Source organism: Trichomycterus rosablanca, chromosome 20 (assembly GCF_030014385.1).
Source record: "Trichomycterus rosablanca isolate fTriRos1 chromosome 20, fTriRos1.hap1, whole genome shotgun sequence".
Taxonomy (NCBI): Eukaryota; Metazoa; Chordata; class Actinopteri; order Siluriformes; family Trichomycteridae; genus Trichomycterus; species Trichomycterus rosablanca.
Genome location: NC_086007.1, coordinates 245,455 through 260,898, shown reverse-complemented (window position 1 = coordinate 260,898; position 15,444 = coordinate 245,455). Strand labels below are relative to the sequence as shown.

Genomic DNA, 15,444 nt, shown 5'->3' with positions numbered 1-15,444 from the left:
TTGGGACGCCCCTCAGAACATATAAAAGCTCCAGAGTTACAGAAGCTCAGGTCCTAAAACCCCCTAATGAGCAGCACAGAGGAACAGCAGCAGGAGAACCTCCAACCTCATGCTCAGTCCAACATCCAAAACATCAAACATAAACAAGACAGACCAGCCTCACGTACCTGAATCCTTCACCTGCATGCGGCAGACGCGTTTGCACATGGCTATGAAGGCGGCGTAATACTTCTCCAAACTCTCGTTGGTCTTCTTATCCAGCCGAGCCAGCATACGGAACTGCGTCCAATCGAAACACTGCTTCTGAACATCGTACACCACTCCGAACGTCGAAACCACGCGGTAGAAGTCAGCTTCCTCACGCCGGGTCCATCTGCAGACGGTAACGGGACAGAGGGACGTGCCAGGGGCCCGCCGGAGGGGGAGTATATCAGAAATAAAGCTCAGACGTCCATTTAACCATCGCTGCCATTCCTGACCTCACTAGCACATTAATTTAGCATCAGAATTCAGAACTTACGCAGCACGTACGGTCGGAGCACAGATCAAACCCTGAATTAAAAGTTTAAACAATATAAATTCATAATTTTAGGTCATTTATGTGAAAGTTCTGACCTCTGGCGTCTCTCTTTGTAAAAAGCAGCTCCATCAGCCAGCAGGGCGGCGCTCTCGTGCAGAAACGGTGAGGTTTTAACAAACGAAGCTCCCTCGGTGAGAAAGGCGGCGGCGGCTGCGGCGGCTGTATTGGGCTCCAGACCGAGAGCGCCACAGTCGGCCGGAATGTTCAGCAGCGTCTCGTCTCTGTACCAGCGGCGGCGGCGGCGGTCGGGTTTATTCGCCGCTTCCTGGCGCTTGCTGCAGCGCTGGTAGGCCGTGATGAGGCGGCGCAGACGAGCCGTTAGCGCCGACGTGGTGGGCCAGTACAGGCTAGTGCTCTTACCGTTCTCACTCGGCTTCAGGGCTGAAACACAAACACACTCATCAATCACCAAAAACCAACAAACGCCCCCGTAAATGATAAAGATCAAAGGAACCGGAACATCAACTGATCCATCAGAGCCCAGCCATACCAATACGGTCACCTTTTAACTGAATGGGCACAAATTCCCACACACAGGCACACGTTACGGTCCCGATGATAAGTGTGTGTGAAGTAAAGATTCATTATCGATGGTGGATCTGAAGGTTCCTCTCGTGCTCACGGTGCAGATAAAGAGAAGGTCGGCTGTAGGAGCTGAAGGTCGCGCGCTGGGATCAAACGGATCACTGGCGTCGTTAGTGGGACCAGAACTGACCTGATTACACTCCACACTCAACATCAAAGCAGTTCTACTGACCGGTGGTTTGTCCGAAATAAGAGGAACGTCACTGTTACTTAGCAACCGGGACACGGGGAGATGCAGGTACAGTAATCAGGTAACAGGATCATGACCTTCTCGACCAGACCGTGTGGCCTGAAGTACCGGTTACAAACAGAAGGTGGCGCAGCATCACCGTGGCTCTGCACCCTGAAGTGGATCGATGATTATTATTATTATTACAGGTGCAGAACTGAAGGTCACCGACGCGTAACTGAATCAGCACATATTTCTGCATCCAGGGTGAAACAGCTGACAGTGGTTCTGCATTACACAGCCAAAAGTATGTGGACAGTCTTCTGATCACTGATCAACCATATGTGTTTGATTTGGTGTACCAGCATGGTCATGCTAACACACGTGATGGTTTGATGGAACTTCAGTGGCCAGCAGGATGAATTAAAAAGCACCATGAACAAAACCAGTTCCAAAAAAGTTGGGACAGTAGGGAAAATGTGAGTAAAGACAGCCTGTGTTCATATATTTATTATAGAAATATGAAGTCTGAGGGATCAGCCATCAAGGCTTTTCAGTACTGGTTTAATTCTGTGCCCCATTTTTATCAAAATATTAAGGACTGTAGATGGTATTTTAAAATTTTTAATGCATCTCCCCCCAATTTCTGTCCCAATTCTAATCATATCTGATTCCCCTCTTCTGCTGCAGACCTCCACTCCTGACCGAGGAGGGTCGTGACTAGCACACGCCCCCTCCGACACGTGTGCAGCACCGACCGCTTTTCACCTGCACCTGGGTTCATATAAAGATCCGTATCGTGCACGGAGAGAGTCACGCATCGATCTACATTATCCCCCGTCTCTGTGCAGCACCATCGATCAGCCAGCAGAGGGCGTCACTGCAGCAGTTATGTGGAATCTCCTACATTTACAGTGAAGATAATAAAAGAGCAGAAATACCTTCTCCACCTTCCACATCCATCATCTCCTCCTTATCATCCAGAGGAGAGTTAGTGAAGTCCTGAAAATAAAATATAAACATGTTAATAAACTCTTAATAACACACACACACACACACACACACACACACACACACACACACACACACACACACACACACACACACACACACACACACGACGATTGAAACAGAACTCACGTCCAGGTCGTCTTTAAACGCTGTGCGCATGGGTTTATACTCCGGATCCTCATCCTCACTACAGAGAGAAATACAGCCGAGATCAGTCACCAATCACAACCACACACACACACACCAATCACAACCACACACATCTCACACACACACACACACACACACACACACACACACACACACCTCTACATACACCTCTACACACATCACACACACAAAATTTCTCTACACACACCAATCACAACCACACACATCAACATCAAACACCTCTACACACACCAAACACTACTACACACACAAACATCAAACACTACTACTACTACACACACCAAACATTACTACTACACACACAATCAAACACTACTACTATTACACACACACACACACATCAAACACTACTACTATTACACACACACACACATCAAACACTACTACACACACACAAACATCAAACACTACTACACACCAAACACTACTACTACACACACACACATCAAACACTACTACACACACACAAACATCAAACACTACTACACACCAAACACTACTACTACACACACACACACACATCAAACACTACTACACACACACAAACATCAAACACTACTACACACCAAACACTACTACTACACACACACACACACACACATCAAACACTACTACACACACACAAACATCAAACACTACTACACACCAAACATTACTACTACACACAGCAAACACTACTACACACACAAACATCAAACACTACTACTACTACACACACCAAACATTACTACTACACACACAATCAAACACTACTACTATTACACACACACACACATCAAACACTACTACTATTACACACACACACACACATCAAACACTACTACACACACACAAACATCAAACACTACTACACACCAAACACTACTACTACACACACACACACACATCAAACACTACTACACACACACAAACATCAAACACTACTACACACCAAACATTACTACTACACACAGCAAACACTACTACACACACAAACATCAAACACTACTACTACTACACACACCAAACATTACTACTACACACACAATCAAACACTACTACTATTACACACACACACACATCAAACACTACTACACACACACAAACATCAAACACTACTACACACCAAACACTACTACTACACACAAACACACACATCAAACACTACTACACACACAAACATCAAACACTACTACACACCAAACATTACTACTACACACACACACACACACACATCAAACACTACTACTACACACAAACACACACATCAAACACTACTACACACACAAACATCAAACACTACTACACACCAAACATTACTACTACACACACACACAAACATCAAACACTACTACACACACACATCAAACACTACACACACAAACATGCTTTATAAACATGCATGATCAGAATTCAGAAGCAACACTGAGAACAAAGAGGACTCTGGGAGACGGTGGAGACGGTGCGTCTCCCCTCTCGCTGTGTCTGTGATGTGTCCAAATTTACCCATCTGCCACCATGTCCGCTCCCCTCTGCTCCGCTGCAATGGCTTTGGCATCGGGCATCCCCACCCTCTCCAAATAACACAGGCTGGGGTCGGCTCGCATCGAGTTATACTTCTCATAACCTGCACCAAAACACACACAGGGTCAGGACACGGCCAGGGACGCTAACATTCCAAACATCAATCAGATCAGACGAGGACCGATCAGATCAGACGAGGACCGATCAGATCTGCTCCGGTTCGATCTGGACTGATGAAGATGATGGTACCACAGTTACTGTAATAATGCTCATCAGGGTGTCAGAGAAACATGCTCATGTTTATACACTACATACACACCAAAAGTATGTGGACAGGCTCTTGTGATTTGATGTTTTATCACCACTTTATCCCGGTCAGAAATGTGGTGGGTCTGGTTTCCTAGGAATCACTGGACACGATGCAGTAACACACCTCGGACAGGACGCTAAACCATCACAGAGCCACTCGGACATAACCAATCACGACTCTGCGTAGACGCCCAACCGGCCGATAGCGACGCTGGGGATTCGAACCCAGAATACAATCAGTAGTGAGGGTGAGTGAGGAGGTGGTGATGGGTGGAGGTGAAGAGATGTGAGATGGCAGATACTGGTGAGCACAGCAGGAAGGAAAGAGCAACTTCAGCTGAGATCTTCGTCCACCTCGATCAGTCTCATGGTCCCTCCCTCGTTACCTCCTCCTGGCCCTCCTTCTCCTCCCCCGCTCCCTCACTGCTGTCACTCCCCTCATCAGGTTCCTTATTGTGCTCCCTACGTCCATTCCTTCATCCATCACCCTGCTCACGCTCCCCCATCCTTCCATTTTATTCGGAATCCTGCCCCCCCCCCCCGGCTCCTGCCCGCTCCTCTGTGTGAACATGACATTTGGAGGAGGATTGATGGTGACAGCGCTGCTAAATGCTGCTGCTGCAGCTGGAGATGAAGTCTAATCATGAGCACCGTCTCACAGCCTCGCATCCGTCTCCCTCATTCAGTCATCACGGAGACGCCGAGACCCCCCCACCAACACACACGCATGCACACACACACGAGCACTCCTCTTACAAATTTAGATGATGATTAAGAACAGGACCGCCTGGCTGTGTGTGTGTGTGTGTGTGTGTGTGTGTGTGTGTGTGTGTGTGTGATTATTATTTAATAGAGACGTTTCTGTATTTAATGATCGTGTAGAATTAAAGTGTTTCTCCACCCGGTCTGTAACTCATCACGCGTCTCCGGGTCACACACACACGTCACCTTCACATCAAATCTAAACGATTCACACTGAATCTGACTCCGAGTCATATCCAGTCAACTCTGATTCATTCCAAATCTGATTCATATGAAATCTAACTAATTACTGACAGAACATCAGAAAATAAATTTAAGGATCCATCAGATCTGCTGTGGTTCGATCTGGACTGAAGAAGATGAGGATGATGGTACCACTGTTACTGTAATAATGCACATCTGGGTGTCAGACACATGCTCACATTTATACACACTACATGGCCAAAAGTATATGGACAGCTCTTTAACCTGATCAAGGTCGTGGTGGGTCTGATTTCCTAGGAATCATTGGACACAATGCTGTAACACCCCCGGATAGGATGCCAAACCATCATGGGGCCTCAGACAAACCCCATCCCGACCCACATCAGAGTATAAATTCAATTAATCTGCTCGTCTAAACAGTTTGTTAAATAAAACCACTTAAATCAAAGTTCTCATCAAAGCTCAGGAACCAATCAGAAAGACAGGAGAGGGGATTGTGGGCGGGACTTACCGTGTTTAAATACCCCGATCAGGAGGGACTTATCGGCCTCAGCGTCCCACCAGTCAGCAGGAACATCAGCATGGAAGGGCTGCGGGATCCAGATGTCACACTCACTGCACACACACACACACACACACACAGGAAGTGAAATGAAATAACAGGAAGTGAGATACAAACAACAAAACCCACATCAACAGTCGGTTAGATAAGAACTCTTATGGAGAAACGAAAATTAAAATCAACAGAAGCTTCAGTCTGAACAGAACCAGCAAATCCACCCCCAGCAGCTAGAACATCAGAACCACCACCCACCCTGGAGCAACACTGATGTTTAGAACAGTATTAGAACCGAAGGGGCTGCACCATAAAACATCTCCTCCACCACACTTCACAGCTAGGCAAGAAACCTGAACTCATCCATCAGACGAAGCAACCAGATAGAGCTACTCCACCAGAGCAGGACTTGGGAAGCTGAACAGAGCAGATCTGATGGACTGACCTCATGGTGTGCAGCTGAAACCGGGGGGGGGGGGGGGGGGGGGGGGGTTGGGGGGATGTGTGTGTGTGGGGGGGGGGGGTGGGGGGGGATTTGGGACGCAGCCCAAACTGAATCACACATGCAACAGATTCATTTTTATAAAAAAATGACCAGTAAGCACGGCAAGGAACTAAATAAAAATAATAATAATAATTCTTTCATCGAATTGTTTTAGTGCTGACACGACTGGTCCTGGTACAAGAATCTAAAACTCCAGTAAAAACAAGACTGGCATTACTGGCCCAGTAAGGCTCACTGGTGTCTCCCAGATGTAGGACCAGGGACCAGCAGAAGGTGTTTTATCCCTCACACACACTGTTCTCATCCTGGTTCCTTAATGAGTCCCTGATATGAGAGGAGGATGAAACCCTCACACACACCTACATTAGCAGTTCAGTCAGGAATTAGAACATCAGCATGGTGAGCACGTCTGCACATTATCCATGCATGCACATCTGGAGCAGGGGTGGGGCGGGAGGAAGGAGAGAGAGGTGATGGCAGGAACGAAGAGATAACAGGAGGATGGGCAGAGAGAGAGAGAGAGAGAGAGAGAGAGAGAGAGAGAGAGAGAGAGAGAGAGAGAGAGAGAGAGAGAGGGCGAGCGAGGAGTGTGTGTGAGGAGGAAATGCCAACCTGCTCTCGGTTCCCTCCAGTATCCGATCTGCCACGTCTCTGATGATCTCCTGTCTGAGGTAGTAAAGCATTCTCACCCGCAGCAGCACCCTGCACACAAACAACAACAGAGCGGCCGAGCGTGAAGGACAGAACGTGAGAACGTGGGGGGATGAGCGTAGGTGGTGTTACAGCACGTTAAACATCTAAATAAACCAACCAGAGGAGAGACACCTCAACATAAAACAGAGGGGCAGCAGGGGGGCAGAAAAATACATGGATAAAATAATCTGAGGTGTGTGTGTGTGTGTGTGTGTGTGTGTGTGTGTGTGTGTGTGTGTGTGTGTGTGTGTGTGTGTGTGTGTGTGTGTGTGTGTAAGACTTCAAAAGTCAGAAACTAATAAAGGAGAAAGAACACGAGCAGGTAAACACGACCAAAACATGGACCAGGAACAGAAAGAGCAAACAAGGACGAGAGAGAGAGAGAGTGAGAGAGAGAGAGAGAGAGAGAGAGAGCAAGCGAGCGCCAGGACTCATCCATCAGTGTGCCAGGTCTGATTAGGCACGCTGCAGCCCGACAGATGGTCCCACATCATCAGCCCCCCTCAGTGTGTGTGTGTGTGTGTGTGTGTGTAACAGGTCTGTCTGCCTGGCACCTGGCCTGGCACCACACCGCTGCACCAGGCGAGGAACGCCAGCCAACCTGCCATTCATCCACCCTCCATCCCTCCTGCTTCCATATTGAAGTCCGTCTTGATCTCCTCCCCCCGTCATCACTGTCCCTCCACCGAGAGCAGGTTGTGAGATCTGGTGTGCTGCTCCTGTCCGGGGACGATCTGTGGTTCCATGAAGGTTCAGTGTGGATGATGGGAGCGATTGTACTGACTGTGATGTTGAAGGTGTCGCTGCTGCTCTGGAGATTTTGGGTTCATCAGTTTGTTCCTTCAGATTCAACCTGATCGATACTCGCTGTGTCAGATCTCCAATCAGGAGCCGTTTGGACCACAACGTTCTAGAACCTGCTGGATCTGATGGAACACTCACACCCAGAACCCTGTGAGACCTTCATAAATACTGTACTGCACCCAGGTACCCATGCTGAATTTGGTAAACCCCCCCCCCGGGACTATGGACCACAGGTACCGAAGCGGGCCATGTGGGTGGGGCTCGAAACAGTGCTGGCTGCTGATTGGTCAAACAATCATCAATGGAGTGAGAGAAGATGATGAGTGTCGTGGAGAACAGGGGGGCAAGATTAAAGAGCACGGGAACCACACGGGAACCAAACAGGAACCAATCAGGAACCACACGGAAACCAGAGCGTTAGGGGAAAAGGGAAGGAGAACATGTACAGGTACAAGGTTAGAAGGTTTGATGTGTGGAGATGTGAAGTGCTACCAGCAACAGGAACCATCTACCCACCACAGGTATCTTCATAAAGGTTCAGAACCGCCCCCCCCCCCCTGCTCCCTGCAGAAGCTCCCCGTTCCGGTCTTGTGGAGGAGCAGTGAGGAGTAACCAGGACCTCCTCTGAAGTACGAGCAGAAGTGTGTGTGTGTGTGTGTGTGTGGAGCACCGAGCAGATGGCTGGAGATCCGAGCGTTTCCCATTATCGATTTGGAACGCTTCCTCGTCCACTGCACCAGTGAGAGAGCAGCTCACCCCTCCCTCCTCCTCCTCCACCCCCCCTCTACCCCCTCCACGCCCTCCTCCACCCCTCAGCGAGATCCGCCAACGCCAAGCTACAGAAATTATTTATTACATGAAACCAGAGAAGCTTCAGGAAAACAAAAGAGGGCAGCAGGTTACGGGCGCGCGCACACACACACACACACACACACACACACACACACACACACACACACACTCTATAAACACACACACACACACACACACACACACCAACAACAACGCCCAGCCTGCTATAATGGACGAATGATTATTGACCCTATAGTGATCTCTAAAAACTTCAGCTGGTTCTTCTGTGCTACTGTTACCCACCAACGTCTCCTGATACCGACCGGTTCCTCACACTGAGCTCAGGTTCTCCTAAACACGTTCACTTCAAACACTGATGGTTCAACAAGTGACGTATTTCACAGTGGTGTGTGAGGTGTAGATGGAGGAGAACGTACTGGTTACAGTGGTGTGTGAGGTGTAGATGGAGGAGAACGTACTGGTTACAGTGGTGTGTGAGGTGTAGATGGAGGAGAACGTACTGGTCACAGTGGTGTGTGAGGTGTAGATGGAGGAGAACGTACTGGTTACAGTGGTGTGTGAGGTGTAGATGGAGGAGAACGTACTGGTCACAGTGGTGTGTGAGGTGTAGATGGAGGAGAACGTACTGGTCACAGTGGTGTGTGAGGTGTAGATGGAGGAGAACGTACTGGTCACAGTGGTGTGTGAGGTGTAGATGGAGGAGAACGTACTGGTCACAGTGGTGTGTGAGGTGTAGATGGAGGAGAACGTACTGGTCACAGTGGTGTGTGAGGTGTAGATGGAGGAGAACGTACTGGTTACAGTGGTGTGTGAGGTGTAGATGGAGGAGAACGTACTGGTTACAGTGGTGTGTGAGGTGTAGATGGAGGAGAACGTACTGGTTACAGTGGTGTGTGAGGTGTAGATGGAGGAGAACGTACTGGTCACAGTGGTGTGTGAGGTGTAGATGGAGGAGAACGTACTGGTCACAGTGGTGTGTGAGGTGTAGATGGAGGAGAACGTACTGGTCACAGTGGTGTGTGAGGTGTAGATGGAGGAGAACGTACTGGTCACAGTGGTGTGTGAGGTGTAGATGGAGGAGAACGTACTGGTCACAGTGGTGTGTGAGGTGTAGATGGAGGAGAACGTACTGGTCACAGTGGTGTGTGAGGTGTAGATGGAGGAGAACGTACTGGTCACAGTGGTGTGTGAGGTGTAGATGGAGGAGAACGTACTGGTCACAGTGGTGTGTGAGGTGTAGATGGAGGAGAACGTACTGGTCACAGTGGTGTGTGAGGTGTAGATGGAGGAGAACGTACTGGTCACAGTGGTGTGTGAGGTGTAGATGGAGGAGAACGTACTGGTTACAGTGGTGTGTGAGGTGTAGATGGAGGAGAACGTACTGGTCACAGTGGTGTGTGAGGTGTAGATGGAGGAGAACGTACTGGTCACAGTGGTGTGTGAGGTGTAGATGGAGGAGAACGTACTGGTCACAGTGGTGTGTGAGGTGTAGATGGAGGAGAACGTACTGGTCACAGTGGTGTGTGAGGTGTAGATGGAGGAGAACGTACTGGTCACAGTGGTGTGTGAGGTGTAGATGGAGGAGAACGTACTGGTTACAGTGGTGTGTGAGGTGTAGATGGAGGAGAACGTACTGGTTACAGTGGTGTGTGAGGTGTAGATGGAGGAGAACGTACTGGTCACAGTGGTGTGTGAGGTGTAGATGGAGGAGAACGTACTGGTCACAGTGGTGTGTGAGGTGTAGATGGAGGAGAACGTACTGGTTACAGTGGTGTGTGTGGTGTAGATGGAGGAGAACGTACTGGTTACAGTGGTGTGTGAGGTGTAGATGGAGGAGAACGTACTGGTCACAGTGGTGTGTGAGGTGTAGATGGAGGAGAACGTACTGGTTACAGTGGTGTGTGAGGTGTAGATGGAGGAGAACGTACTGGTTACAGTGGTGTGTGAGGTGTAGATGGAGGAGAACGTACTGGTTACAGTGGTGTGTGAGGTGTAGATGGAGGAGAACGTACTGGTTACAGTGGTGTGTGAGGTGTAGATGGAGGAGAACGTACTGGTTACAGTGGTGTGTGAGGTGTAGATGGAGGAGAACGTACTGGTTACAGTGGTGTGTGAGGTGTAGATGGAGGAGAACGTACTGGTTACAGTGGTGTGTGAGGTGTAGATGGAGGAGAACGTACTGGTTACAGTGGTGTGTGAGGTGTAGATGGAGGAGAACGTACTGGTTACAGTGGTGTGTGAGGTGTAGATGGAGGAGAACGTACTGGTTACAGTGGTGTGTGAGGTGTAGATGGAGGAGAACGTACTGGTTACAGTGGTGTGTGAGGTGTAGATGGAGGAGAACGTACTGGTTACAGTGGTGTGTGAGGTGTAGATGGAGGAGAACGTACTGGTTACAGTGGTGTGTGAGGTGTAGATGGAGGAGAACGTACTGGTTACAGTGGTGTGTGAGGTGTAGATGGAGGAGAACGTACTGGTTACAGTGGTGTGTGAGGTGTAGATGGAGGAGAACGTACTGGTTACAGTGGTGTGTGAGGTGTAGATGGAGGAGAACGTACTTGTTGCAGTGGTGTGTGAGGTGTAGATGGAGGAGAACGTACTGGTTACAGTGGTGTGTGAGGTGTAGATGGAGGAGAACGTACTTGTTGCAGTGGTGTGTGAGGTGTAGATGGAGGAGAACGTACTTGTTGCAGTGGTGTGTGAGGTGTAGATGGAGGAGAACGTACTGGTTACAGTGGTGTGTGAGGTGTAGATGGAGGAGAACGTACTGGTTACAGTGGTGTGTGAGGTGTAGATGGAGGAGAACGTACTGGTTACAGTGGTGTGTGAGGTGTAGATGGAGGAGAACGTACTGGTTACAGTGGTGTGTGAGGTGTAGATGGAGGAGAACGTACTGGTTACAGTGGTGTGTGAGGTGTAGATGGAGGAGAACGTACTTGTTGCAGTGGTGTGTGAGGTGTAGATGGAGGAGAACGTACTGGTTACAGTGGTGTGTGAGGTGTAGATGGAGGAGAACGTACTGGTTACAGTGGTGTGTGAGGTGTAGATGGAGGAGAACGTACTGGTTACAGTGGTGTGTGAGGTGTAGATGGAGGAGAACGTACTTGTTGCAGTGGTGTGTGAGGTGTAGATGGAGGAGAACGTACTGGTTACAGTGGTGTGTGAGGTGTAGATGGAGGAGAACGTACTTGTTGCAGTGGTGTGTGAGGTGTAGATGGAGGAGAACGTACTTGTTGCAGTGGTGTGTGAGGTGTAGATGGAGGAGAACGTACTGGTTACAGTGGTGTGTGAGGTGTAGATGGAGGAGAACGTACTGGTTACAGTGGTGTGTGAGGTGTAGATGGAGGAGAACGTACTGGTTACAGTGGTGTGTGAGGTGTAGATGGAGGAGAACGTACTTGTTGCAGTGGTGTGTGAGGTGTAGATGGAGGAGAACGTACTGGTCACAGTGGTGTGTGAGGTGTAGATGGAGGAGAACGTACTGGTTACAGTGGTGTGTGTGGTGTAGATGGAGGAGAACGTACTTGTTGCAGTGGTGTTTGAGGTGCCGTTTGTAGCTGTCCTCCTGCAGCAGGACGTCCGGGTTACAATCCGCCAACCAATCAGCTTGAGGCATGTTGGGCTGAGCGGTCGTTAACTTTCCCTTCTTTCCTTTACGACCTCGCGGTACAGGAGCAGAGAGACCTGAACAAACATCAACAACACAAGTCATGATCCATCACACCATCACCACCCCAATCATCCCGCTCCTTAGAACCCTGGTTCCACACCACAGAAACGGCCCCCACGGCCCTGACCACGCCTGTTTATTTCCTGGTGTAAGTCTGATCTGATGACTGTAGGGTGAGCACGGTCTGAGCCGCTGGTACCTGAGTGGTTGGTGAGGGTACGGCTCTGGCCGTCCTCGGTGGGGGTGATCAGGTCCCAGACGAAGCTCTTGATGTTCTCGTCTCCTCTGTAGTGCAGCAGGCAGTACGCCAGCAGGGCCCGACAGATAATCTCCACGTCCCGCTCGTTCAGGGGCCGCTTGAAACGCCCGTGGGACAGGATGTCCTTCCAACGTCCCCAACTACACGACACGAGACACAAATGACACGACTACACAGACACAAATCCCCACAGAAACATTCCAGAAACGTAAAAGCAGTCAAGAGAGGAGGTCAGAAAGATAATGAGGTAAATGAGGACTGACCCGTACACCAGCAGGTTCTTCTCCACCCTGAAACACTCGCTGCGTGGGTAACCGTGAGCCCGGTCCTGAGGGCGGCGTGATTTCTGAACGGGTTTATCTTCAGAATCGCTCTCCAACTCCGAGTATTCCATCATCTCGTCCTCCTTTATGGAGCTGTAGTGCCTCGTCTGCTTCCTGACCCGGGGCGTGTCGATCACTAACGTGTTCTGAGGGAAACAAAAACCAAACCGTCTGATTACTGAACCTACAGCATGGTATCCGGGCTTGGGACCTGCACCGAGAGCTCGCTGGCTAGTGCACCTCCCATTGGGTGTTAAGTTACACCCTCCCCTCAAGAATAGAGCCAATCATGACGAGTAAATGCCCGTCTAGCCAATCAAATTTATATAAAAAAAAAAAAAAAAAAAAAAAGAGATTTGAACCTGGATTATATATTTAAGATATTCCAATAAAAATCATAAAACTGACAATTAAAACAAGGGGTTTAAATTAGTGTGATGTAATAAACACAGTAAAGAAAATAAGTCTGTATTTATGACGGCTCTTTCAGTTGGAGCTTCTTCAGGACAGAAGCAGAAGATGGGTTTGATTTCCGCGGGCGCTCGACTCACCCCTCAGAGAACCCAAATCTCAGGAGTGTACAGATCAGAACACGACTAATTACAGAAACAAAAGGAAACGCTCTGATGAGAGTTTAAGTGATTCTGGCTTTGCTCAATTATGAGAACATTCTCCGCTCCGTTAGCCTGAGGGAAATAAAGCTGCTTAATTATGCTCAGATTTAATATTTATGAGGAGTGACAGCACAGGGGCGTCGCCTTCTACCCCATAATCGGCTCCTAAACACCCTGATCTCGTAATGCCGCGCTCTCTCAACACTTAACTGAGCTGTGACCCGTTATCATGGTGTTTATTATCCAGCGCTGATGTGCAGGATCAGTCAGGCTGAAGCAGATCCGTGATCTTACCCTGCCGTTGATCTCGTCGAGGTCCAGCTCTGCCTTCTTCGCCCATTTCTGCCAGAAATCTGGATCCTCCAGAGAAATATCAGTCCTGTTCCCTGAGGCCACAAAACTCGCCTAGTGAGGGCAAAAAACAATGAAGGGCATCATGTAGGGCAGCGGGAGGTCAGAGGTTAAAGTAATGCACCAGAGATCAGAGGGTTCTGCCAGGCTGCCACTGTAGGACCCTCGACCATCAGTAGCTTAGACTGTATTACATTATTATTATTATAATTATAATTCAGGACCATCAGAGCAGTAAAAACAAAACCATGCAAAAATTTAACTTCAAGAGAATGATTAAATCTGTTATTTAATAATTTACAGTAAAGCTGCATGTTCAGTGCATGTGAGTGTGAGTCTGTGTCTAAGTGTGCGTATTTTAGAGTGTGTGTGTGTGTGGTCTCTATCTAAAGTACAGTATGGAAGAGTGGAACGTTGGTAACCTTGGCAAAGGTGGAGCCCTTGCCCTCAGACTCGATGGTGATAGTCTGTGTGTAAGTGTGTGTGTGTGTGTGTGTGTGTGTGTGTGAGAGTGTGTATTGGCGTGTGTGTGTGTGTGTACCTTGGTGAAGGTGGAGCCCTTGCCCTCAGACTCGATGGTGATAGTCTGTGTGTAAGTGTGTGTGTGTGTGTGTGTGTGTGTGTGTGTGTGTGTGTGTGTGTGTGTGTGTGTGTGTGTGTGTGTGTGTGTGAGAGAGTGTGTATTGGCGTGTGTGTGTGTGTGTACCTTGGTGAAGGTGGAGCCCTTGCCCTCAGACTCGATGGTGATAGTCTGTGTGTAAGTGTGTGTGTGTGTGTGAGAGTGTGTGAGTGTGTTTTGGCATGTGTAAGTGAGAGTGTGTGTATTGGCGTGTGTGTGTGTGTGAGAGTGTGTATTGGCGTGTGTGTGTGTGTGAGAGTGTGTATTGGCGTGTGTGTGTGTGTGTGTGTGTGTGTGTGTGAGAGTGTGTATTGGCGTGTGTGTGTGTGAGAGTGTGTATTGGGGTGTGTGTGTGTGTGTGTGTGTGTGTGAGAGAGAGAGTATACTGGTGTGTGTGTGTGAGAGTATACTGGTGTGTGTATGTGTGTGAGAGTGTGTATTGGCGTGTGTGTGTGTGAGAGAGAGAGTATACTGGTGTGTGTGTGTGAGAGTATACTGGTGTGTGTATGTGTGTGAGAGTGTGTATTGGCGTGTGTGTGTGTGTACCTTGGCGAAGGTGGAGCCCTTGCCCTCAGACTCGATGGTGATGGTCTGTGTGCGTCTCTGGAGGATCTGATCGATGTCCTCCTCACAGAATTTGGAACCCTCGTCCTCCTCGTCCATCAGAGCTCCGTACGCTCCCTTACGCAGCAGATCCTCGATCTCTTTCTTACCGAGCTGCTGCACCTGAAACCATCAGAACATCATTAATCCAGGAGAACATCTCACACCTTCAGCTGATCCAGCACCACACCAGAGGAACAGGCTCAGGGTTCAGACTGGACCTGCTCAGAACCTTAGAATGATGCCCAGTGTGTAGCGGGTTTAAAAATCGATTTGGTCCCAGTACCGAGTTCAAGCTTTGCCTTTACTGAACCCTGATTGGCTAATAAATTTAGTCTGC

At 48.9% G+C, this 15,444-nt stretch overlaps 1 protein-coding gene across 3 annotated transcripts in view; it reads right to left on the bottom strand.

Annotated features, from left to right (window-relative positions):
• chd7 (chromodomain helicase DNA binding protein 7) overlaps positions 1–15,444 on the bottom strand; it is a 90,026-nt gene that overhangs the window by 9,321 nt on the left and 65,261 nt on the right. For all 3 annotated transcript variants that reach the window (XM_063016656.1, XM_063016654.1, XM_063016655.1), the window contains exons 18-29: positions 15,048–15,227; positions 13,826–13,936; positions 12,858–13,063; positions 12,535–12,734; positions 12,190–12,349; positions 6,968–7,057; positions 5,806–5,909; positions 4,002–4,122; positions 2,475–2,532; positions 2,276–2,336; positions 616–961; positions 168–373 (exon numbers count right to left, since the gene is read on the bottom strand). In XM_063016656.1, coding sequence (XP_062872726.1) covers positions 168–373; positions 616–961; positions 2,276–2,336; positions 2,475–2,532; positions 4,002–4,122; positions 5,806–5,909; positions 6,968–7,057; positions 12,190–12,349; positions 12,535–12,734; positions 12,858–13,063; positions 13,826–13,936; positions 15,048–15,227 — 1,843 coding nt within the window. The remainder of the gene's footprint in view (positions 1–167; positions 374–615; positions 962–2,275; positions 2,337–2,474; positions 2,533–4,001; positions 4,123–5,805; positions 5,910–6,967; positions 7,058–12,189; positions 12,350–12,534; positions 12,735–12,857; positions 13,064–13,825; positions 13,937–15,047; positions 15,228–15,444) is intronic.